Here is a 26,914-nt window from a genome sequence, read left to right as displayed (position 1 = left end):
GACCCTAGACTTCCCACTACCTGTTTTTCTCCTGTTTCTCTTTTCTACTCTGTCAGCTATTCCATTACCTCTGCCTTGTATGTGGTAGTGCAAGTGATCAAACTAAGAACTGGCCTACCAAGGCCTCATGAATTCTGAGGTCATGAGGGATTACAAAGCACTCCAACTCTCACTTTTGCTGATCTTATTTCTTCCACCAAGAATGGTCAAGAGAGAACCCTAGGCTCACAGAGTAAAATGCCATCTTTCCTAACAGGGAATAAGAGTGAGCATATGGTACTGGGTTCTAAAATAATGTCTCTTTGGACCTACTATTCTCCCCTGAGGGTGTTCAACTAGGCGAACTGTAATGACTCAGCTTTAGAGAAAGCTGTCTATCACTTTATCAACAGAAGTCAAGATACTCAAGATACTCATACTGAAGTAACTTTCTGCTTCTTCAGTTTGCCTCTGTAACAAGGGGTCATGAAAGAGCCCAATGATGATCCCTCCGAATTTTGACACTCACCAACACTATCTGCCTTGAAATTCATCAGAACTGATCTCATTATGTCAGTCACCCAAAAAGCTTCAGAATTCCAAGTTATCTCTCATTTCCTTTCTTCTAATTTTCATGCATAATTTCCAGACACTTTCAATTATCTACCTTTTCCTCTCAATTGCCATTTCCTGAAATTTTCTCTCTTTCACTTTGTCTTCTGGTACTTAGAATCCCAAAACTATCTATATTCTCAAAATCATAAATGCTCCTTCTGGTCACCACTGCACCCTAACCCAAATCCAGGTTTCTTCTGGGGATGTTGCTTACACCCAAAACTCTTTATGTGGTACCAGTTTACTTTTTCTCACAACTCTCTGGATGTGTGGTAAGTTCTTGCCCCTCTTTTAGCTTCCCGGCAATTCTCTCCACTTCCTTCCTTCCAGAAAAAGCAGTTTCAAAATTAATGTCATCAGGTCCTAACCCTCAATTGGATCTAATTGCTGCAGTCATACCTACCCTGAGTTCCACTGCTCATTTCCAATGGTTTTAGCTCCTCTCTCATATTTCCACACTGTCCCTGTCTTGAATCATGGTTATTTTTAATACACCTAGAGATGAAGTCTCAAACTTCACAAGTCCAAAAATTAACTCTTATTTCTTCCCCACAAACCTTTTCTACCCAGTCTTTTTCATCTCAGTTGCTTTTTCCTCATGTGGCACATCCAATTGTTCAGGAAATCATGTCTGTCTGAAACAATGTCTGTAGACAGTCTTTCAAGTAACTGGCCTCTATTCTGTCCAGCTACCAACTTATATTCTTCAAACTTTCAACCAGAGGCTCCTACCTACATTCAGGGGCCTTCTAAGTGAATTCTGTGTTACAGCTTCTACCAATCTAGAAACACTTCCATTCCCTTTATATTCCACATAAGTAACGATAGTATATTGAGACCCTCTTATCCCGTTCTTCTTTTCCGCATTCTCCTCACCATTGGGGACTTATATCATTTTTATATATTGACTCTAATTTCAATGTGATGAAGAATAAGGAGGAAGATATAGCAGTAGATACACATGGATGTTCATTCTAATCTCTTGAACCCCATCTCCATTATTATCCATAAGGCTCTTGTGTTATATCTATAAATTATAAAGTAATACTGTGAGTATGTTTAGTTTTTTTGTTTGTTTTATAGAGTAGATTTAGTTTTAAATGTGCATCTTGAACTTTATTAACTTTATTTCATAAGAGAAGCTACTTTTTAAAAGTTTTCATTCATTCTCTAAGATGGTTTATGGAAAATTAGTGCTTGTACACTAACTTAGGATGCTGTGAATGGCATAAACATTGGTCTAAGGAGACCTCCTGAATCTGGCAAACTGTTTCTTTGACAATCTTCACTACAAGCAGCCTTTAAGGACTATTGTCTTTCTAATATGACCCTTTCATTCTTTGGCTCAGACACTTGTTTTTAAGAAAGAGTAACCTGGTTTGAAATGCTGAAAATAAAATTCCAACAATCTTTGCTACATGATTTTTAATAACCTGATTCAGTTTGTCAGTTTGCTGAACAAAATGAGCAAATATATGACATGAATAATAAAGCAGGGAATGTGTTGAAAGCATGTGATGGCACATTGATGAGTAAACTATTTTCAAAGTCATGTCTAGAATAAATAGGAGGAGTTAAAGAATAATCTTGCCTAATAATAGATAAACATGTAAATTGACTGTACCTCTGCTACACCCACAGCCAATCAGAGTAAGTATGCAAATTAGAAGGCCAAAGATGGCGGCCACCCAGCTGTTCCAGGCACCGAGTGGCCAGGCGGGGCAGGATGCCTGCTATGAGAGGGAGGGCGGTGTGTGGGGGGGGGGGGCAGCGTGGCGAGGAGCCTAGTATGGCAGTGAAGACAAGACTGCAGACTCTGGCCTGAGTCTGCAGCAAAGACAAAGAAGGCAGACTCTGGCTGGAGTGAAGGCCTGGGTCTTGGGTGCTGGAGGAAAACTGAAGCTGGAAGCCAAGGGAAGGAAGGTCTATTGCACGAATCTCTTCATGCAACAGGCCTCTAGTTTATAAATAAAAGAAGATAACATAGGCTTCTTTTAGTTGGAAGCAATAAATTTGAATAAAATACTTAAATATTCACATAAGCAGAATGAGAATCCCAGTCTCTAACCCCAATACCAAAGTAGATACTCAATGGAATTAAGTAGATTTTTCATAACAGGGAATTTTTAGAATTATTTGGAAAAGACAATGTAGGAAATATATTCTTATTGTATGTAAGTTAAAAGAGAAATAGCTGTTTTAACATAAATGTAAAGTTGGCTGTAGGCCTGGCTGGGTGGCTTACTTGGTAGGAGCGTCATCCAGTACACCAAAACGTTGTGGGTTTGATTCCCAGTCAGGGCACACACCTAGGTTGTGGGTTTGATCCCAGGGAGGCAACTGATCAATGTTTCTCATTGTGTTTCTACCTCTCTCTCTCTCTCTTCCTCTCTCTCTCTCTCCCTTCCTATCTAAAGAAATTAATAGAAATATATTCTTGGGCGAGGATTAACAATTTTTTTTAAATAATAAAGCTGGCTCTAATCTCCAGTCTTAGGGTTGTTATAAATGTCCATCTAAGGAAAACCTCAAGTGCCATTGATGGCTCAGAAATACCATGTGAACTTTTTATTTTTTACCCTAAGTGAAAAACTTTTTTTAGGTTCTTAGACAAGAAAAGGTTACCTGCAGTACCTCTATTGGTTTTTACAAACAATTAAGTTATAGTGTGTTCTCCAACTCTGGGAAACATGAATAATAAGATATTACATTTTAGTTTTCAATACATCATTATTCAAAACTTTGGAAGTTTGGTCCATTTCTTGGCATTCATTCCCTGTAACCTTTGCCTCTACAGGCACAGTTCCTGAAGTGGTATTTTCACCAGGTAAATGATACTTCCTCAAAATAATTAGGATAAAAATGGCTGGAATATAGCTTAATCCTCTTAGTGCTGCTGGCAATCCAAGGTAGAGGTGTCTGTCAAAAAACAAAAGTTGAAATATATTAAATTTTATATAGACGTTATGGTGAATACAAACTAGTTTTTGTAGATCTTTAATTATCGATATTTTATTCCCATAAGAACAACAGCAGCTAATTGTTTTGCATGTTGATCATACACAACTTTGCTGAACTCACTTATTAATTTTTGTTAAAATGGTTTTCTTTAGAATTTTTCATCCAGAAAATCCAATTTTTTCTTTTTTTTCTGATCTTTCAGAACTATTTTTATTTGTTTACATTGACTAGACACTCCAACTTAAATTGAATACTGACAGTGATTGCAGTGATTCTGGTCCAGTGTTTAATAAAAATACTCCCAAAGAATCGCCATTATTAACAGATCATCAAAGATTTGTAAAACTTGCCTTAAAAGCATCTGGACTCAGTGCTTTTAGAGATGGGTATTTTGATTGATTCAGTTTAAATAGCTATAAAATATTCATGTTTTTATATATTTATAGTAAAATTTTGGTAATATATAGTTGTTTAGAAAATTCTCATTCAATATGTTTCCAACTTAAACCCATATGTAAAACCCATAAGTAACTGTACTTATATTCCCTTTTTCATTTTTAATCCTCACTGGAAGATATTTTTTATTGATATGAGAGAAAGAGAGCAAAAATGGGTGGGGGGACATTGATGTTAGAGAGAAACATCAATTAATTGCCTCCTGTACATGCTCTGACTTGGAATCAAACTCAAAACCTAGATATGTGCCTTCACCAAGAATCGAACCTGCAACTCTTTGATGAATGAGACGATGCTTCAACCAACTGAGCCACCTGGCCAGGGCCCTTTTTCATTCATAATACTGTTTATTTGTGTTACCTCTCTTTATTTGTCTTTCCAGATTAACTGCCGTTATTATATTTTAAACTTTTCAAAAACACAGCTTTTATTTTTTTGTTACATCTATGATATGTAGCCTATTAATTTCTGCTTTGAATTTTCATCTTTCTACTTCTAAAATGTTATTTTATTATGAAACATTTCAAGAATACAGGAAAAAAAATTCAACAAGTCTTAACTCACTACCAAGGTTTTTAAATTAATAACTTTTGCTACTTTTATTTCAGACTGATTTAGCAGAAAATACTAATACATTTAAGTCCTCTATGTACCCTATAATACTAATGCTTTCTAACCCATCCCAGATATAACATTATGTTGAATATTATTAATTTTGTTCCTCATTTATTTTTAAAGTTTTACAGAGTGTATATGTATACACTCATGATTTATACAATTATTTTATTTTTTTTTACATTTTAAATAATTGGCATAATACTGCCCCATTAGGAGAACTTAGTTCAAATTTAACCCAAATTCCGGTATCCAAACGAGAAAGAACACAAAATAGGAAGAGAAAAATGGAAGTTTTGTTCAAAAACTGGTTAATATCACATGTTTTGTTCAAAATCAGATTTTGATTAACAAAAAAATAAGCCTTTAAGAGACATGAAGAATATTGTGTCAGTGAAATTTAATGACAGAGAACAAGTATCACTTTAGAGATCAGAGGTAGTTGGTGAAAGGAAGTAAGGATTCAAGCTAGTAAGATGCTAAAATGATGAAGGATGAAATGGGGCACTTTAGAACAGCAATTTTCAACTGTGTGCCACAGGCACACTGGTGTGCCACAAGAATTTTTAAAACATGCAATACCTGACTATTTAGTCAAGGGCACTGACCTCTTTTCCCTTAAATTTTCAAATAAAAAAATTACAACAATCAACACAACAATAGCTGTCCAGTGTGAATGAATCAAAATTATCTTTTCTTTTGTCAAATTGGCAAAAATATATATATTTTTGGTGTGCCACAGAATTTTAGTAATTAGTTTATATGTGCCATGAGATGAAAAGGGTTGAAAATTGCTGCTTTAGAGAATAATATAATTTAGATAGGTAGCTTATGGATAGCCATTACCTTCAATAATGTATTGACTGCAAACAATTAAACAAACAACATTTTGAAAGGCTAGGTTAAAGAAATCATCCAGGCTTATATTTATCAAGTACTTTGAAAATATTGAGAAAATGAAATTGTAGCACATAAATAAAAAGTGGGGATATAGTATCAATATCTATTCTGGAAACAAAACAAAAAGTAGACTAGTCACTTGGCAAAGAAAATATTAGACACTAGAGGCCCGGTGCACGAATTTATGCACCAGTGGGGTCCCTTGGCCTAGCCTGCGGGATCAGGCCGAAACCAGCTCTCCAACATCCCCTGAGAGGTCCCGGATTGCGAGAGCACACAGGCCAGGCTAAGGACCCCACCAGTGCACAATCAGGACCAGGGAGGGATGCGGGAGATTAGCCAGCCAGGGAGGGACCGCGGCAGGGCTCCAGGGCATGTCCAGCCTGTCTTGCTCAGTTCTAATTGAACAGCTAACCTACCGGTTGGAGCATCTGCCCCCTGGTGGTCAGTGAACATCATAGTAAGTGGTTGAGCAGCCTTAGCATATCATTAGCATATTACACTTTGATTGGTTGAAAGGCTGACTGGACGACCAGAGACTTAGCATATTAGGCTTTTATTATATAGGATGATTGTTGTCATTTTATGCAATCTATGCTAAGAAAACAATTCTTTTAAAAAATTATTATCTTTACCTGAAGTTGGTGGAATCATATATCCTGCATGCTCCTGATTCACCACATTTAAAAGTTGCCCAATGTAAACATGTGGAGTCCATTAAAGCTCCAAAATATATAGGTGCAGGGATTCCAGCTACAATAAAAGAGAGAAAGAAAACTCTATCAAGAAGGTAAGAATTAAGATACATTATATTGTTTGGGAGAATTTTAATTTCCTCTATTTGAAGAACCAACAAAATTAACAATATCTAAATTTAATACTTGACATTTTTTTAGAGAGATTAGAAATTACTTTTACCCTTAAAGTTTCTAGATTATAAAGGATAAGTAATCTTGTGGACAAATGCAACACAAAACTATTGATAGAGGAAAAACATTGAATTCATGATATTTTTTCTGCAATGTTTTGGGTCAGTCATATGTACATTTTATTTTAACATATCATTTCCTGTTCTTTTTATTTTCAAATCCAATAGATGAAAAGTAGAATTAAGTTTAAAATAGAACTTTAAGTAAAAGAAGGAAGTTCTCTAGTTCTTCTTGCACTTCGTTCTCATACTAATTACAGAGTGCTATCTAAAGCAGAAGGGATATTTTCTAGACTCTTACTCTGAGAGAGTGATTTAATTTACTTAGTATTTAATAATGGTCTGATATAATATTGGGAAAAAATGACTATTTTTACCAAATACTCTTGTGGAAAATGCATGCAATCCCACACCAAGAGACTTCTCTTCAGGCTTAATACACCTAAAAGAGAAATGAATTCACAAATAAAATAATGAGATTTAAAATTACCATATACAATGGTGGAATATTACTCAGCAATAAAAAATGACTGAAATGTTGCCATTTGCAACAACATAGATAGACCTAGAAGGTATTACATTAAGTGAAGTAAGTCAGACAGAGAAAGACAAGTACTGTATGTTTTCACTTATATGGGGAATCTAAAAAAATAATACAAATGAATAAACAAATCAAAGTAGAAGCAGACCCATAGATGCAGAGAACAATGCGATGGTTGCCAAAAGTGATGGGTTGTGGATTGTGTGAAATGTTTTAAAAATAAAGCAACTTTTGGCCTGGTCAGTGTGGCTCAGTTGTTGAGCATCGACCTATGAACCAGGAGGACACAGTTTGATTCCGAGTCAGGGCACATTCCCCCATTATGAGCTGAATCTCCAGTGGGGGGCACGTGCAGAAGGCAGCCAATCAATGATTCTCTCTCATCATTGATGTTTCTATCTCTCTCTCACCCTTCCTCTCAAAAATCAATACAAATATTTAAAAAGAAATCAAATAAAGCAATTTTTAAAAAATAAATAAAATAAAATGATTAGTTTCTTTTTTCTTAACTTTTATTTATTGATGAGAGAGAGAGAGAGAGAGAGAGAGAGAGAGAGAGAGAGAGAGAGAGAAATGTTGATTTGTTGCTCCACTTATTTATGCATTCAAGTGTTGACTCTTGTATGTGCCTTGATTGGATATCTAACCCACAACCTTGTCTTTTTATAGAGATGACTAGTGGCCTGGTGCATGAAATTCATGCATGGGGGGGGGTGTCCCTCAGCCCAGCCTGCACCCTCTCCAATCTGGGACCCCTCGGGGGATGTCCGACTGCTGGTTTAGGCCCGATCCCTGTGGCCATTTTCAGGCTGGCCACACCCCCTACAGGGTGGAGGTCCCCGCTGGGGTGCCAGACCAGCCTGGATGAGGAGCTGATGGCTATTTGCAGGCTGGCCACACCCCCCAGAGGGGACCCTCACCCCATGGGGGTGTGGCCAGCCTGGATAAGGGGCTGAGGGCCATTTTCAGGCTGGCCACATCCCCCAGCAGTGACCCTCACTCCAATGGTGGCATGGCCAGCCTGGGTGAGGGGCTGAGGGCTGTTTGCAGGCCCCTCCCTCGGTGGCCAGCCCGGGAAACCCAAGCCTCCCACTCGCTCCGGCCTGCTACGTGGCCACTGCCCACAGGCCCCTCCATCAGCAGCGAGCCCAGGTGGGCGGGAAGCTTGTCTTCCTCCATCACCTGGGGCGACCCAAGCCTTTTGCCAGCTCTGGCTGGGTCCGTGGCCGCCACCATCTTTGTCCCACTAATTTGCATATTCCCTCCTGATTGGCTGTGGGCATTGCGGAATGACGGTCAATTACCATATTGCTCTTTTATTAGATAGTATGCTCTAACCAAGTAAGCCACCTGGCCAGGGCCTACTATCATAATTTCTTTAAAGGATTGTTTGTGTGCTAAGAACACACTGAATATTAGAATTTCCTTGCATGTTCTAGTCTTGGTTATTCAAGACCTGATTATCCAGTTTGTAGCCTATACAGTAGCCTCACTTCTGGTTCTTGGCATTTTACCCAAAACTTTTTCCTCATTCATTTCTATCAGAAAGTTATCAAAGGAGAAAATATTTCATATCAGTTCATTTCTATCCTCTCATTGAAGTAATAGTTCTTGATTCTAATGGTTCAACCTTTAGCCTAAAATAAGAATAATGCAACCCTAGCTATTTTTAAATCATTTGTATTAGCAAAATACAGAAAAGGCAATAATTTACACACGTAAATGCAAGGAGGGAAGAAAGAATACAAATTTTCAAAGGAAAGTGATGAAAAACTCCAAAGCAAACATATGTTAAGTGATTTGGTATAATTTCAAGAGTCACACTGATTTCTTTTTCTCTTGAGAAATTCTCCCACCTTTTCACTGTTGCCTGAAATGCCTGTAAGTAGAAATGAAGACTATAATTCTCCAGTGCCACTGTTTGCACCTCACTCGTTTCAGCATTGGCAGTGCTACCTGCTCAAAGAATTCACATGGAGAGCTCCTCTGTATTCCATTTCCTTCCCTGATTAAATCAAAGCTAAGAAAATAAAAGCCGCTTTCTTCACAAAATGATGCAATACATTTTTAGCAAAAGCATCATCTTATTGGTATTTCCTTGTAACCTTACGACATAGATGTGTCTCTTTTTGTGTTAAACAATGAGAATTTCACTAACTTAACTCATAGAAATAAGGAAGAAAAGAAACAGAGGGAAAAGTCAACAGATGAACATGTATGGTGCTACCTTTAAAATTTCACAAAATTCAATAATGCTTTAATGCAAAACTCTTAATGAATGACATATTAAAGCATTGAATTCTTAGGCCATGAGTTCCAACTGGCTTTCTGAGAAAGTTACCTTAATAAATGACCAGAAAGGAATTTAAATAAAGAAAATAATTTGTGTACCTCAGGAGAACCATGTATCCAGGTATGGCAGATAAAGAGTAAATGAAACTGCTGACTGACGACAAGATTAAAAAGTACTGGAGCATCATGGAACAGTCATGTCCTTTATCACACAGCCCAAGAACTGCAGATGAATTTCCTAAGGTTTGAATGCAGCTACAATTATGGAACACCTGTCAAAAAATAATACATTATCCTCTTTAAGGAAGAAAAATCTTAAACACAGATCTCAAGTATTTTCTACATTCCCCCATTGGATCAAAATGGAGATTGTATATTCCCTTTATTCTCATCTCCTTTATAGTGTCTCTCAGGATCATATCAAAAAGTGAAACATAGAAGGGTAGTTTCAGAAACATGGCATTTCTCTCTAAATATATGGAGTACATTTGTAATAGCTCACCTATCCTGAAGTCATGCTTTTTAAAAAGACATATTGTTTTGCCACAATACTAAGTATGAGAAAGAAAATTTGTTCCAGAATGCTCAGTTGAAATATTTAGATAACTAAGATAAGTAAAGCTTTGTTTAAAAAAATATAGTTTATTTCAAAAACAGAGTAAAGTTCATTCTTTTTGGAATTCTTATATGTTTCCAAGTTTCAAAATTTATATTGACTGTTATCACCAGCCAACATTTTTAGGCAAGAAAACATGCCTAAATCCATCTTACAAAGCTCTCAGAATGTAGAACACATAGACAACATATGCATGCATATGCACAGAAAAAAACTCCAGCAAAACAATTTGCTGGATACTTGAGATCAAGCTGTCAACTTTATATCAATGATAAAAATATTTCAGCCCAGAGTATTTTTAAAACAAATTATCTGAGTAATAATGTCAACTGCTATAAAATTAAAGATCAGCGCTCAGACACTCTAAAATAAGACCTAGGAAATAAAAGGTAAATCAAGTGAGCATATGAAAAAAAATGTTTATTTTTTTCTACAAAATAATTTGGTTTTGAAGAAAGACTATAATTGTACTTTTATCAAATGTGGGCCCAGTTTACAGTTGGAAAGTGCCAATGCAGTTCATAAATCAATATTTCTGTTAAAAAAAAAAAAAAAAAGAAAGCCAATAGGTTATGTTACCATGTTCAGTCCTGTTCCAACAAATGTCTCACAACCAGCAAGACAGGCTGACATATATGACAAACCATTACTTCCACACACGGGGTCCCATGTTTTAGTTGGACAGTTACAATCTATGTTGCAATCATCAAGGATGACATTTCCAGTGTGTAAATCTTGTTGCATTCTGAAATGATTTAAAATAATACCATGAATATTGAAAGACTATTAGATCATTTTCCCTTCCTTTTTTTCATCTCAGTCCACAGTTAAATTTTTTCTTCCTCAAAATAGAAACAGAAAACTTACAACCATCAGTGTGAGGCCTGGGTATTATAGATAAGACGTAAAAGATAGCTGCTTCAGGGACCACACAGCCACTTTTTCAATTATTTATTTTACATAAACAAACAGTCAATGAACAAGAATTAGTTGAGTGCCTACCATATGGGTGGGAGGTGTTTTTCCAAGTATTAGTAGAACTCAAAAATAAAGTTGCCCTAATCCCTATGGTTGATCCACATCATGGAAAGTAGCAAGGGAGATCATATTCTATTAATGCAATCTCAAGAGCTCACTTTAAGGTCAAAATCTGGCCCTTCTCAGTGTGGCTCAGTTAGCTGAATGTCAGCTCATGCACCAAAAGGTCACTGGCCCAGGTTACAGGTTCGGGTGCATATGGGAGTCCACCGATAAATGTTTTTCTCTCTCCCTCTCCCTTCCTCTCTCTCTAAAATCAATAAAAACATATTTTTAACAAAATCTGTAAGTCCAACATATAATATAGATAATACATTTAGCTCCAGAAATAAAACTACAATATATGTGTAAACAAATATATTCTTCTAGTATAAAAGTGTATCAGGAACAACCAGTGCTGCCATCTTGATGACCACCCATCCAGGAAGCCCGGCCAGGGAACCTGGGCCCATCCTACCACCTCACTTAGGCAGGGAGTCAAGCTGGTAGCCCTGCTCTACTGTTACCTATAGCTTCTGACCCCACATAACCAATAACCCTGAGCATCCTCAGAGCCTAGCATAACATACTGCCAGACTGTGAAGCCAAGCCTACAGCACTGCGCAGCCGCAGAGCCCAGCCTCCAGGCCTACCCAATGGCTTAACAATCAGCAGCCTTACTCAGTCATGGAATCTAGCCAATGACCCCGCTTCATCATGCAGCATATCCTACAGCCTCACTCAGTGAAAGAAAGTGGACTGTGACCCTGCTCGATCAGGGAGCACTGTTCCTAGCACATCCAACCTTCCTATAGACCCAGAGAACCCTCAAAATACAAATCTAAAACTACTGAACAATGATACATAACTATACAAATGAAATACATGAATTTATATGAGTTATTGCATCATGTATCAGGATTGGGTTAAGCTAAATTTAAGCTTATTGTGGAAACATAAAAGCGATTGAGGCTGTATGCTCAACTCTTAATTTTACCCATTTATGAGAGTATAAAATATTTAGATAACATATCCCAATGCAACCTAAAACTATAGGTAGTTTCTTTTGATATCACTTTAATATCTAGTAGGATACTACAAAGACATACCCATAGACACACGTGCAATCATAAACTCACCAACCCTGTGATATATTCCCAACCTCTTTATTAAACCTGGAGCCTGAATACATTTGGTTGTAATTGACAGATGAAGGAAAGATGAAAGACCATAGATTGCTACCATTAGCAAGTGGTCTGGTCATGGATAATCATTGGAGAAAATATGTTATTAACTATTCAAGTGTATAACATTCTTTAGTAAAAAAAAAAAAGCATACCCTTTATAATCGGTGGTTATGCCAGCAACTGAAGAATTATCACAGATCATGAAAAAACACGAAAAGTAGAGAAGAAAGTCAATGAAAGATAACCAAAATGCTATGTGGGCAGCTTGTTTGACAGTAATTTTGAACTTTTTCATCATTAATCCACCGAATATATATCCAATGCATATTGGAGGTAAGTTGTAAATACCTATAAATGCAAGAAATGTTATTTACAATGTGACTTAGCAAATGAACAAATATGATATTACTTTTATCTAACTATAGACTGCAGAAAAGATATCTAGCACGTCTTACATAAGAAACCATTTAGGTCCATTTCACAGTAAATATGGCTGATTGATTTTTATCCCTAATTAGTTACATGTTATCTACAGAGAGATTTTTAAATACCCCTCAATGTCAAAGTATATTTTGAAGATCTATTATCATTCATTTAATTGATAACAGGAGGATAAAATGTTTTGTAGTATCCAAGTAGGAGTGACAAGTCAAAGTTGACCGACCAGTAATTTATTGCTTTCAATTCGGGGGATATATATATATATATATATATATATATATATATATATATATATAATTTATATGATTTTGTTGTTGTTTATTCCCATTTTGGTTAAGAATTTGGCACAGTTTAAGGTACTTTAAAAGATTACTGCCTGTGATTCTCAGTTGTATTTACAATGCATGTCTTGCTGCTACTCCTCCCTCCACACAAGGAAAAAAGAAGAAAAAGGAAGAGACAGCCTTTGGTTGCATTCTTACATGCCAGGATCTGCTCACTGAATTACACCCTTGGAAGAGGTTGTTTAAAATCCATTCCAGAGCCCCACACCAGAGATCCAGTATGTCTGATTCAGTATGTCTAAGGTGGGCACCAGGTATCTGAACTTTTAACTAACACTCTAGGTGATGTGGATGTAGATAATTTAGGAAATTCACTTTCAAAACTGTAAAGAGATCCTTAGAGAAACTTAAATGGGGAGAGGGGAGGGTGGTCTAGTCATGTGGTCACAAGAAAATCAGAACATATGGGCTGCAGAGACACCTGAAACCACCAGGGGGACCAGGGAAACCATGAAATTCATGATTGGGAGGCAAGAGTAAAATCTGAGAGTAAAACATTGACTCCTAATGAATTCACCCTCTCTTCCTTTTTTTTTTTTTTTCATTAATGGATTACCTACCTGAAAATTGTAACTAATTTGTGCATTCCTCAAGATTTTCAGAAATATTTTGAATTTGTGTCTGGAGAGAGAGAGCAGAAATGTATATACCTACCATGTATATACCTACCCTTTGTTGATTTCATTGAAGAGGAGGGAGAAATGTATCAGAGACAAAAATATCCTAACAGATTTTAATTTAGGAGTTTCCTAGACCCATCATCACTCTGTTTACCATTTCAGGAGGGAGGAGGGGAGTGGGTTACTAATGCTGAGAAGGATAAACATACCAATTAGAAAGATTGCATCTGAAGTTGACTTTCCATATTGCTGTTCCACATATTTAGGCATGAAAAACATCATATTAACAAATGCATTGAACTGTACCACACTTATTAGCATAAAAAGCATGTAAACTGGGTTGCAAAAAAGACTTTTCATGAATGGTAAAAAATCTGAAAGGGAAGAGAGACAACAGTGTCAAACTAACTGAGTTCTGCATTTTTCTGATTGACTTTTTCTCAAACATCAACTTCCCCTCCAAACTGCTTTCCCGTTTTATAATGCATACATTGCTAACTCCTTTTACCTCTTAGAAGCTGAAGTTATGCCATTGTTTTTGGCAGCTTCTGCAAGTCAGTGACACAGCTGACTAGATAGGTATCATAGCACAATAGTTTTGCCTTTGCTAAGTTACTATTGTGTCTTAAGGAAAAACTGCAATGTGACCAAAATATTGCCTGTGTTCATACCATTCCCGTTTATCCTTCTCTTTTTCCTTCTAATTAATATCCTCTCTTCTGTAGAGATCATCTGGAAAGAAAGATATTTGTTCTATTCTCTAACGTCTGGAAGAAAATCAATTAGATAAAGAAGTTCACACTCTAATATTGATATTATCATTCCTGAACATTTAAAATAAATGTGTATGTATTTGGGAGTTCGTGGAATATAAATTTTCTCAGGTACCAGGTATTTTTCTGCTTTTTCAGAACATCAGTTTTGGTGGTTCAGCCAATGGTTTACAACAAAATGTGCTTAAAAACAACGTGGGTATCTATCTTTTAAAACCCACTCCCTGAGGTCTGCTTCATCGGGAACATACTAAGGACCATGTATATAATGTAACCAAAACTTTTCCCTGCTTGTGTTCACTGCCAAAACTCAGAGCCAAATTTTGCCCATCTCTAGCAAATTCTCTGGGTCACACTGCTGCCACTTGAGGTCACAGTCTCACAGTTTCTTTTCACTTTTCCTGTCTTCGAGTTCTCTGTCTTGATTACCTTTCTTATTCTGTATTATCCTGGTTTGCTTAAAAGCTGCCTAAAATCCATTCTGGAACAAAGTATCAATAAAAAAGCAAATTGAAAGAAGATGAAGTATAGCTCCACGAAAAGAGATGAATTCTGGTGGTAGAATTCCTATTTAGGAATAAAACACATAACAGGGCTGAGAGTTGTGTTCAGAGCTCTTTAAGTAACCCATTTTGTTGACATCCCTGTACTCATAGATGAGTCTCAGTAGTTCAAATTATTTCCTATATTTCTTATATTAAGCTAAGCTCTTTCCTGGTTTTGAAAAATAATCCTACAGACCACAAACAATATTCTATGCTAATATCCTCTCTCAGTACATACCATCTCTTTGAGAAAAGTTGTAATATAATCATGATGCCTGGGAATTTGCAAGTTCTGAATTGGCTCCTAATGATCTGGGATTATGCTCAATTGTGGTTTAAGTGCATTTGTAATTGTTAATAAAAATTCTGTGCAAATTGGTATTATAAATTATGGGTGATTTTAGAAGTAGCAACCTCAAGAAATAATACTAATACTAGTTGTAGTAGTAATAATAATAATAAAAGTGCCTGAACTCCTTTTACCTTCACACAACAATTCTATAATTATAACTACAATTATTATTTCCATTTTACAGATAAGAAAACTTAGCCCTTCCCTGCCTTCTAAATAAATACTCTTTAAAAATTCCAAGACCTAGGCCATACTAATTAAATGTTCATACTAATTAAATCAGACCTCTTGGGAATAATACAGAATTTCCAGGCATCAATGTTAAAAATTTCCCAGGTGATTCTAATATGTGGCCAAGTTTTAAAATCTAAATACTTAGACTCTTTTAACTTAGTTCCCCATAGAAACACCTTCTGTAAATTATACTTTAAACTTTTATTGATAATCTACATCAAAAGGAGGAGGAGAAGGGAGAAGAAGAAGGAGGAGGAGGAGTGGGAGGGGGAGGGGGAGAGGAGAGGGAGAGGAAGGAGAAGAGAAGAAGAAGGAGAGCAGTTACATGAAATATACTCCTACATTTGCTGGGAAACAACTATGGATTCAATATTACCTAAATCATAAATATGACAATTATTTTCTTTTTTTACAATTTGTTACTTGGGGAAGATTTTCTCCTTAAGAACTACTATTCTTCCATTTATCAAATATAGACAATTATATATCTTGTTTTAGTTTTATTTTTCTGCCTTAATTTCCAGAAACTCACAGCTAAGCTAACATCTTTGCATTCAGGACTATAAACTTATTCGGATTAGTGTATATTTTTCCTCCTTTTGTTCTTAGATTTAATTTCTTTTTTTTTTTAATATATATATTTTTTATTTCAGAGAGGAAGGAGAGGGAGAAAGAGATAGAAACATCAATGATGAGATAGAATCATCAATCAACTGCTTCCTGCACACTCCCCACTAGAGTTTAAGCCAGCAACCCAGACATGTGCCCTAACCGGGAATCAACCATAGGTCCACGCTCAACCACTGAGCCACACCAGCCAGGCTTAATTTCTTTTTTTTTTTTTAATTTGACCTTCAAGGCAAATGGGACTAAATAAATAAGTTTCTAGTGTGCCCAGATTGATAAAGAATTTTATATAAATACTGATCTGAGATAATTCAGCTTCCACATTATATTACTTATTTCCAAGTAGTAGCGCAGGAAGAATCAGTCTAGTTAGACATTATTGACTGTTAATGGCAAATTGTCCTAATGCAGCCTAGCATGTTATAGTGCTAGACTCAAATAGAGACACATCTATATAAAACGAAAAGTAAATTATATAGTATTTAAAATTTTTATATTTGCCTTTAGTGATTCCATCATTTACATTCTTGACTTCTTTTTGTTTCTCTTCTTTGTCATTTTTGACAATGTCAGAATTATCCTTTGATCCTTCCTTTGCAAGCGTTTTGGGCAAAAAGAAAAAAGGAATGGCAGTGAGCACATTCACTCCTGCACAAATCAAAATGCCAAACCACCATGCACCAACCCAACGAGTATCAATTGGAGTGATAGTCAGCTCATCTGTAAAAAAAATACACATTTTTATTAGCTTTAGTCATTTCCTATGTGAACTACAGAAAAAAAATTAAATTACTGTTCTCAGGTTCTATCCAAGTATAGAGTTTGTATACAATTCAAACATTCATAAAAGTTGTCTGACAAATGGACACAGACACTGGGGTGGTGGGGGGGTGGGGTCAAGTGGGGAAAAAAGAGACATACACAAAATTTTAGACAATAAAAAAAAAGTTGTCTGACAACGCATAGTGTTACAATAATGTCTAGCAATAAATTTGTTTGGAGATATGTTCTATCATGTAAGGAATTTATAAATATGTACTTACTAAATAACTACAAGTTCTAATTATCCACAAATGTTTGCTTGATTAAAAGAAATTCAAATCTATATGCTGAAATCTTTTAAAAACAAGAAATATGGTCGTGGTACAGTAGAAAGAGCATTGAATTTTGAGTCAGAAGATCAGAATTTTATCTTGCTCTCCTGCTCACTGGAATTATTTAAAGATTTATTTAAACCCCTCCACTTTAGTTTAAACTCCTAGACAATAGTGAATCTATCTAATTGAAGGTCAAGTAAAGCAACAATAAACATGGTAGCATACCTGAAGTGGCTTAGTGTACTCTAGACACTATGACTAGATTTTAATGAATTACCTGTGTTTACAGATCCGGTGTCAACATAAACATTTGCACAGAATGACGCTAACAAAAGTCCAAACAAAGGACCAATGATAGCTCCTGTTTCTACAAACCCTAAAAATAAAAGAAAATATAAAGTTATAGTATCTTACCTAATAATAGACAAACATGTAAGTTGACCGTACTTCCGCTACACCCACAGCAAATCAGAGTGATAAATAGCAGGTTAATTTGCATGTGCAGGCCAGAGCGGCCAGGGGGGGCAGGATGCCTGCTATGAGGGTGTCGTAGGGCAGCGGAGGGAGCTACAGGAGCAATGCTCCAGACAGAAGCGAGGACTTGCCGGCTCCTGGGTGGCTGGGAGTGATGCCAGGGGAAGGAAGGCCTATTCTTGCACGAATATCGTGCAATGGGCCTCTAGTAGTTATATACCCACATAAGGAGTTCTAATTCCACAAAGAGTCTCAAAACTGAATTGTTTTTGCTTTAGATATTTTTGCCTTAGATAGTCAATTTTCAAGTAACTTAAGCTGGTGTCCATATAAGTAACAAGATTGATTCTGTAAACATTGAAGAAGGAGCCTTATAATTTAAAGTCACTTTCTCTAAGCCTCCAAATTCACTTTTGCTGGGTCACAGGTAAAGACTTGCCAGAGCAGCATAAAGTGGGATCATGCTATCATTGGAACCACAAGACAGAGTAAGATTATTTTGAGGCTTTCCATAGCCACATTTTTAGAGGAATTCTAACGCAATTCCATGTGATGTTAAATTTCTTGTGACATCTTCCTCATAAAAGCTTTACTTTCAGATCTCCCACTTGAAACTTTCTCTGGCTTTGTCCTCACTATTGCTGACACTTCACTTTTATTAGGATCTCCTTTCTTACCCTTCACATTCTTACCTATTTCCAACAGTCCTTATAACTTCTCACTCATCTGAAATTTCATCACCAGTTTCTCATAACTTGTCCACAATTCAGAATCTATGCTGCACCCTCCCTGCTCATTGAAAATCCAGACATAAGCTGTTTCTACTATCTTTCTCTTTACTTCAACGTGTGCTTGCCCATTGTCTCTGCCTTCTCTGCCATTCTATAGGCTAGTTCACCCTATGTACACTCCACGTCTTGACATCAACACCTTCTATCTTCTCTGAGGTCTTGCTCAACCAAATACTTCTCTTGTGCTTGTTCTCACTCCCCGATCCACTGATATCTACAATACCTCAAATGGACCCTACTCTCTTTCCTTTCACTACACTCTGTCTCTCCTTCCTTATCAAGCAATCACTCTACTCAAATCTGTCCACATTCTACTCAAAACAAGCTCAGGTGGTAGCACCAGTAATCTCTTTACCACTTATCCAGTGTCCTTTTCTAGCCCTCATCCTCGTAAGTCTCCATTTACTGTTTGACATCGCTGGCCAACTTCTCTTTGAGGTTCCTCCTAAGGCTTTCTCAAAACTAGACATTTACTGTTTTACTTTTCCCTCTACGACTACTCCTTCCTTGATTTTTCTTCCTCTCACAATTCTATTAAGAAGAAGTGTTACCTAGTATTTTATTCTAGGACCTCTGGTTATATATAGCTTCACTTAGCAACCACACTTCTCCCTCTTAGTTTCATTTATTGTTTCAGTATAGATAATTCTCAAACTGTATTGCTAGCTTATATGTTCTTTCCTAAACTCCAGAACCCTACATGGAACTGTTTTTCTTGAAGTATAGCTAACTGAGTTATAGTTATTTAATTATATGCACACACATATTTATTTATTTATTTTCAAATTAATTTAATTTTTAAATATTTTAATTGCACAGACATATTTATCAAATTTAATTGATTTATAATTATGCAAGTTATTTATTTACTAAACTTTATATGGACCATGTCTTATTTATCTTAATATGTATAAAGATTGTCACAATTATTTCTATACATTAAACACCCTAGTATTTGTTGAATAAAGAAATACATATTATAACAAGGTGTTTGTTAATTTATTGCAGGTAACCATTTGTATTCTTTCTTCTTTCTTTTTTTTTTTTTGTGATTGCATTGGAAAACAGATGTGGAATTACTGAGCGAGAGAGAAAGAGAGAGAGAGATTTCAGAGGTCAAGGAGTTTTTGTTGTTATTAATCCTCACCCGAGGATATTTTTCTCCAGTGATTTTTTTGGGAAGAGTGGAAGGGAAGGGGAGAGACAGAGAGAGAGAAACATCGATGTGAGAGAGACACGCTGATTGGTTGTAGGAGTCTGCAACTGAGGTACATGCCCTTGATCAGAATTGAACCCAACGTGGAGGCCATGGGGGCATAGGCTACCAAGGAGACAGAACTGAACCTCACATCACCCTGATTGGCCCTGGAGGATGACTGGTTAGCCAGAGGCGGGTAAGATTCCTCAGGGAAGGAACAACCTAAGACAGGCACAGTCGCAGAGGGGCCATCAGGAGAGAACTTGGGGGTCAACAGAGGTGGGGCACAGACCCTCACCCCCCCAACCTTGCAGGGGCCTGAACCCTCACCCCGTCTGAGGGAGGTCTCCTGCCCCCATGGCTGCTTTGCTTCCCACGCCCAGCTCAGATCGGGACACAGGTGACAGACAGTGACTTGGCCCAGCTCAGATTGGGACCCAGGTAACAGACAGAGACTTGGCCGACAGCAGCTGCCCTATATCTAAATCCAGCCTGGCACCAGGAATGCTCAGGGCCTACTCAAGAATGCAAATAATCCTTTCCACTAATATTTACAGGGTAAATTAAGATTGTTGGTAGAGTATTAAATTTGACAGTAAAATAATAATCAAGTTTTCAGATTAATTTAAATAGGCTAATTGAAATAAGTGAATATTCAAGAAAATTTAATTGTACTGGACAAAAAGCTGTTCCTAATGTGGTAACTAAAATTTCTATTGGTAGTTCATCTCATGGTAAAATTCCTGAACATGCAATGAAACTAAAGCAGTCATATTTTTGTCAAAAAATTAAAATTAAAAGTCATCAAGACTGCATTATAAAAGTTACAAAAGCTTCCATTAATCAAAAAAGGGGGGGATAGAAGGGTAATATCATGTAAGGAAAAATATCCTATAAGTAAATTACATCTAGAAAACTTTTACTTTACAAAATTAGTTTTCATTTGTAATGCTAACAGCAAGACACCCATGAAAAACACACATGGTGTCTAAATAAGACAAAGGAAAATCGTTTGGGCAAAAATAAAAAGGATCCCAAATCAATTATATAGAAAAGATTCCTTTATTAACTTTTGGTCGAGAATATGTTTGTATATTTTCAGAAAACAACTCCAAGACCATGTGGATTCCTGCAACAGAGAGGAATTGACAGGTCTGCTCCAACCACAAAGACAAGAGGAGAAACAGTCCAGAGATGGAAGACGCTGATGACGCCTTGCCACACTAGCACTCAGCAGCTGTGCGACGCAGCAAGTTGCCTAGGACCAAACCAGAGAGGGTCGGACCTGCATTGCCACCATGTGCCCACCATCAAGATATCATTGCTGACATGTACACATAAGGAACTGTTTGACATTGAAATGGGGACTCAGAACTGTTGGACATGGAAATTGGGACTCAAACATTTTTTGTTATTATATGTTTATTTCTAGTCTGCAGAGGCAAGATTTTTTAAAGGAATGAAATGGGGGGAAAATAGATACAGAGGCAAAGAAGCATTGAACAGACTGTCAAACTACAGTGGGAAGGCAGAGGAGGTTGCGGGGGGGTGGGGGGGGCTGTAAGAGATCAACCAAAGGACTTGTACGCATGCATATAAGCATAACCAATGGATAAAAAACACTGGGGGGAGGGGGCAGGTAAAGGCATGTACTGGGGGGAAGGGGAGGCCGGGGGAAGGTCAATGGGGAAGGAAAAAAAAAAAAGGAGACATGTACTACTATTTGTAATACTTCAAACAATTTTAAAAAAAAAAGATAGATGGGGCATATAGGGTTGGGATATAGTATTATTTATATCTTTATTAGGTATAAAATGTTTTTTAATGAAAAAAAAGAGATTACTCTTTATAGATCTGTTTGTGATGTATAATATTAGGTAAATTCCATCATAGGATGAAAAGGTAGATGAAGCACTATCCTGGGCATTTTGATGTTTCTATATGTAATCATTTTTTTTTATTATTAATACAAAGAAATGCAGGTTATACTCAACATGCTCATGGTTTATATAGTTAAAATATTTTTTGTTTAAATGTGCAAGCATAAAAAAATACTTGTGTATTGATCATTACTCTCTGGACAGATAAAATTTCTTTTAACTACTTTTGCTAAATATTGTCTTTCTAAAGCAATGCAATTTAGCTAAAAATATATCCTCTGATTTCTTTGGCTGTAAAAAAAAAAAAAAAAAAAAAAAAAAAGAATTGAACCCAAGACCCTTCAGTCTGCATGCAGATGCTCTAACCACTGAGAAAACTGGCTAGGGCCATTTGTATTCTTTCAATGAGATATATGAAGGGATCTGAAAAGATTAAACAGAAAAACACTGGGAAAGGTTATTGTGAAATCAGTGAGTCATCAAAAGCTGCCCAAAGTTATTTGGGGTAATGATTCCTAAATGTTTTAATTTATTTTTATTAAATGTAATTCTGTTTCATCTTCTCTCACCCTCTTTGACTTTTCTGGTTTTTAAAAGGTCTAATACATTAATAGAAAAATGTAACTGTACTCAAAGTTATGATTTTTATAAATAACAGATGAAATAACTAAAGAATATAAGCAGGTTATGCATAATAAATTAAAAATATTTAGGGGATCAGAAGACAACACAAGATGGTGAATCTTAATTTGGCTATAGTAGAAAGTGACATTGATTGATTTTAGAAAAGAAAATTTCAAGAAACAACCAAATGTACAAAGACAGACAAATTATGAAAAAGCGTAAATAGTGTGAAGAGATTGTGATGAAGTGAAACTATATAGGAAACTAAATAAATAGAGTACAGAGCTATGAATAATAAGTGAAGATATCAGACTTAGCTAATAAAGAGCTAGTATGTTTCATGAACATGATAGAGAAAATATGATTAAAGCAATGTTTGAGAAAAATTATACTACAAGAATGCTTATGAAAAAAATAATAAAAGAAAATACTAGAAATAAATGACCAATAAAGAAGTTACAGTAATCTACAAATGAAGTAATGAAGACCTGAGCAAAAGTAGACATAATGGCTGAGCTGATGTTGCTCAGTGGCTGAGTGTCAACCTATGAACCAGTGGATCATGGTTCAATTCCGGTCAGGGCACATGCCCAGATTTTGAGCTCGATCCCCAGTGTGGGGAGGGGAGGGTGTGTGCAGGAAGCAGCTGATCAATGATTCTCTCATCATTGATGTTTCTCTCCCTCTACCTTCCTCTCTGAAATCAATAAAAAACAGATTTTTAAAAAAATAGACATAATGAAAACAGTGAGAAATTTTTAATATGAGGGGCATTTTTAAGAAACCATTGGTGAATCTCTTCACAGATTGGATATAGAGTGGAGCCAAGGAAATGAAGGAGTCAAAGAGAACTCCAGGAACACTAGATTAGTGTTATTTTCAACAGCAAAGAGCAGATTTAGCAAAGTGGCTTATTTGGAGTTAGCATGTAATTGTTCCATTGAACAAACTCTTACTGATGACTACCTGTGCCACAGTACTTTTTTCATCAATCTGAAAATCAGTAAGAATCCAAATAAATAACTAATATCCACCTTCAAGAAACTTAACTATCCTGAAAAGAAACTAAAGCATATTTTCAAACTCACCAATATATAAAGGAGAGTTTTCAGATTTGGCAAAATCTTCTATGTAAGAAATACCCAAAGGCATGATGGGAGTTTCACCAATTCCACGTATCATATTTCCTACTAGTACATACACCCACATTAATGATTTAACTTCCTTCACACACTCTGCATAAAAAAGAAAAAACATATTGCATTAGTGTTTTGATAGTAAAATATCTATACTAATAAAAGTCTAGGTGGCATCTCACCCTTGTGTCATCACAAAATGGCTGCTCCCATGTCATCACAAGATGGCCGCCCCCATCTCATCACAAGATCAGGGGAGGGTAGTTGGCAGCCATCAGGTCAGCAGGGGAGGGCAGTTGGGGGCAAGATCAGGCCAGCAGGGGAGGGTAGTTGGAAGTTATCAGGCCAGCAGGGGAGGGCAATTGGGGGCGACTGGGCCTGCAGGGGAGGGCAGTTGGGGGCGATTGGGCCAGCAAGGGAGCAGTAAGGCATCAATCAGGCTGGCAGGGGAGCAGTTAGGGGGTGATCAGGCTGGCAGGTAGAAGTGGTTAGGGGCAATCAGGAAGGCAGGCAGGCAGGTGAGTGGTTAGGAGCCAGCAGTCCTAAATTGTGAGAGGGATGTTTGACTGCCAGCATCCTCCGAGGGGTCCCAGATTGGAGAGGGTGCAGGCTTGGCTGAGGGACACCCCCCCCCCCCCGTGCATGAATTTTGTGCACCAGGCCTCTAGTCTATATATATAAAAGCCTAAGAGACCTTTATTACCAAACGACCAGTCAACCAGTCGCTATGATGTGCACTGACCACCAGGGGGCAGATGCTCAATGCAGGAACTACCCCCTGGTGGTCAGTGTGCTCCCACAGCCACCTCCTGGCTGGCCCTGATCGCCTTCAATCGGGACTGGGTGAGATGGCCCCAATCGGCCCTGATCACCAGCCAAGCCAGGGACCCCACCTGAGCACTAATTCAGGCACCGGGTCTCTAGTTAAGCTATAAGTATAGATGTAATTCTAAGATTCTGGTAAGCATTTCACAGTTCTTATGCAATATGGCACCTTATAAATGATTTATATTACTATGCTAGCAATAACTCACTGGGCCATCCCTCTTGCATTTTCTGAGAGTACTTAGGTATGGCCAAGTGTAAGTTGTATGCTGAAGCCATTTCCTACTGGGTTGGAAAAGATCTCTTGATGAGTATTATACACACCTCTTCCCAATCCAATGCTTAATGACAACACATTGATAGTTTGATAGGAGCATTTACACCATAGAAATTGGCAAATACTAGAAGTCAGAACTATTTTCCCTCAGTTTGCCAATAACTACACCATCTAGTTAGCTGCTATGACTTCTACTCCATTTCTATAATAACTGTAGGGAGAGAAAAAGAAAAAGGGAAAAAAAACAAAAAACACAAGCCCAGCAAGTGTGGCTCAGTAGTTGAGCCTCAACCTATGAATCAGGAGGTCATGGTTTAATTCTCAGTCAGGGCATATGCCCGGGTTGTAGGCTCAATCACCAGTGTGGGGCGTGCAGGAGGCAGCCAATCAAAGATTCTCTCTCATCATTGATGTTTCTAACTCTCTCTCCTTCTCCCTTCCTCTCTGAAATCAATAAAAATATATTTTAAAAAACACACAAATATATCTCCCTAGAATTGATACTATACTTATAAGATTTAAATAAGAGTCTCACTGAAGTTTAAATTCTGTACAGCTGTAATTACTTTATAGACACTAAAAATACTTAACTAGGTAGTAATCACATTTTCTCTGTAGAATCTACTGTGTACTGTAACCACCAAATAAGGTTTGACAAAGAAATTTACCCGAATTCTTGGAGCAGCAGCTACTTAGTAGAATAACAAAGACTAGGCCAAAGGGAAATGAAAGGGAGGAAGGCAAGTCTCTGAAGACTTAGCCATTTCTGTCTAAACCAAAATAGCTGTCAAGGAGAATACTCTATAGAGCAGGGGTGGGCAAACTTTTTGACTCGAGGGCCACAAAGGGTTCTTAAACTGGACCGGAGGGCCGGAACAAAAGCATGGATGGAGTGTTTGTGTGAACTAATATAAATTCAAAGTAAAGGAGCGGAGGGGAGAGCAAGAGAACCCTCCGCTCTTTCGGCTCCGCGGGCTGGATAGAACAGCCAAACGGGCCGGATCCTGGCCGTAGTTTGCCCACGGCTGCTATAGAGTCATGTTTTCAGGCAAGTGAATCATAACATTCTCATTTACTATAAACTGGCCAGCTGCTGCCATGAATGTGAGAGTCCTGAGCACAGCTGGGTCTGGAAATTTCTTTTGAGGTCTATCTCTCAGTTATTTCTAGTCCAGAAAATTACAGTCTTCATTTCTGAGTATTCATATTTTTTTTCTGTGTTGAGTACAGTGATTTATGGACAAAACTGAAAATAACAGGTAATCAAAGAATTAATGCACTTTACTGGAGATTAACCAAACTGGGAAGTTTTTATTTATCTTCTCCAATGTAAATTTTTTAAAATAAAAAGAAATAGGAAATAAGACCTAAGTCAGCCTTTGGCAGAAGCCAGCTCAAGAAGAGAGCAAGGGCCACTGTTGATATCACTATTTTCTTTTGTTTCCCCAGGTGGTTCCTTTGGCTTAGAGTTTCTGAGACAGCTTTCTTATATTCCTTGAAACTATTTTGAGTCCTTCTGATTCCATGCTGGCAGTGAAATTCCCAGCTTTGGTGACCTTGTAACTCCCACTGATATGAATCAACAGAGTCACCTCCAGATTAAGTATCACAAGTCTACATAGGTCCCTTAGCATATGAAGGGCCAGAGACCTGCACACTTCAGCATGGGATTATGGGGAAGCTAGAGGAAGCACCACTACTATAAAGAAAGAAAAACAAAGACAAGTTCCTAGTTCAGAAAAAAGAGAACATAGTAAATGAGAACTATGGCATAATTGCTGCTTACTCAGGTCTGCTATGGAAGATCAGTGATATAACACAGACCTTTAAAACTTTGTTTCTATCTCTATTTCCTATCATTGCATAGAACAAATTGTATAAATCCATTCTTCTAAGATCTTTTCCTCTGTGGAATTAACTCTGCAGTGGCTCTTGAATGGATGTCTCTGACTTATTTTTAAATAACCATTTTAAAGAATAGACAAAGAGTGTTAATATATATATCAAATATATAGAAGTAACTAGAGGCCCGGTGCACAAAATTCATGCATGGTGCAGTGGGGGGGGGGAGGGGAGGGGCGGGTCCCTCAGCCCGGCCTGCATCCTCTCACAATCCAGGACCGCTGGCTCCTAACTGCTCGCTTGCCTGCCTGCCTGAGCACCCCTAACCACTCCGCCTGCCTGCCTGATCACCTCTAAATGCTCACCTGCCTGCCTGATTGCCCCTAACCACATCTGCCTGCCTGCCTGCCCCTAACCACCTCTGCCTGCCTGCCTGACCACCCCTAACCACTTGCCTGCCTGCCTGCCTGATCACCTCTAACTGCTCACCTGCCTACTTGATCACCCCTAACTGCTCATCTGCCTGCCTGATCACCCCTAACTGCCTCTGCCTTGGCCCCCACCCGCCATGGCAGCCGCCTCTGTCTCGCCCCCGACACCTTGGCTTCATCTGGAAGGTCGTCAGGAAGGACGTCCAGAATGATGTCTGGAAGGACATTCAACTGTCTGGTCTAATAAGCATATTATGTTTTTATTATTATAGATATGCTCTATTATTAGCCATTCC

At 37.5% G+C, this 26,914-nt stretch overlaps 1 protein-coding gene across 7 annotated transcripts in view; it reads right to left on the bottom strand.

Moving 5' to 3' along the window:
* Positions 1 to 2,003: 2,003 nt before the first annotated feature.
* Positions 2,004 to 26,914, bottom strand: part of SLCO1A2 (solute carrier organic anion transporter family member 1A2) — a 36,882-nt gene continuing 11,971 nt past the window's right edge. For 4 of the 7 annotated variants that reach the window (XM_080661226.1, XM_080661225.1, XM_080661224.1 and 1 more), the window contains 10 exons: positions 23,196 to 23,342; positions 17,418 to 17,516; positions 16,545 to 16,763; positions 13,722 to 13,886; positions 12,260 to 12,455; positions 10,483 to 10,648; positions 9,387 to 9,559; positions 6,832 to 6,896; positions 6,162 to 6,279; positions 2,004 to 3,513 (listed from right to left, as the gene is read on the bottom strand). In XM_080661226.1, the coding sequence (XP_080517352.1) occupies positions 3,300 to 3,513; positions 6,162 to 6,279; positions 6,832 to 6,896; positions 9,387 to 9,559; positions 10,483 to 10,648; positions 12,260 to 12,455; positions 13,722 to 13,886; positions 16,545 to 16,763; positions 17,418 to 17,516; positions 23,196 to 23,342 (1,562 nt within the window). In that variant the 3' untranslated portion in view covers positions 2,004 to 3,299. The remainder of the gene's footprint in view (positions 3,514 to 6,161; positions 6,280 to 6,831; positions 6,897 to 9,386; positions 9,560 to 10,482; positions 10,649 to 12,259; positions 12,456 to 13,721; positions 13,887 to 16,544; positions 16,764 to 17,417; positions 17,517 to 23,195; positions 23,343 to 26,914) is intronic. The other 3 variants (XM_080661229.1, XM_080661228.1, XM_080661230.1) reach the window with 2 other exon arrangements.

Source organism: Plecotus auritus (genome assembly GCF_963455305.1).
Source record: "Plecotus auritus genome assembly, chromosome: 3".
Lineage (NCBI taxonomy): Eukaryota > Metazoa > Chordata > Mammalia > Chiroptera > Vespertilionidae > Plecotus > Plecotus auritus.
Note: the sequence above shows the minus strand (reverse complement) of the source record. Positions and strands in the feature narration are given on the sequence as shown.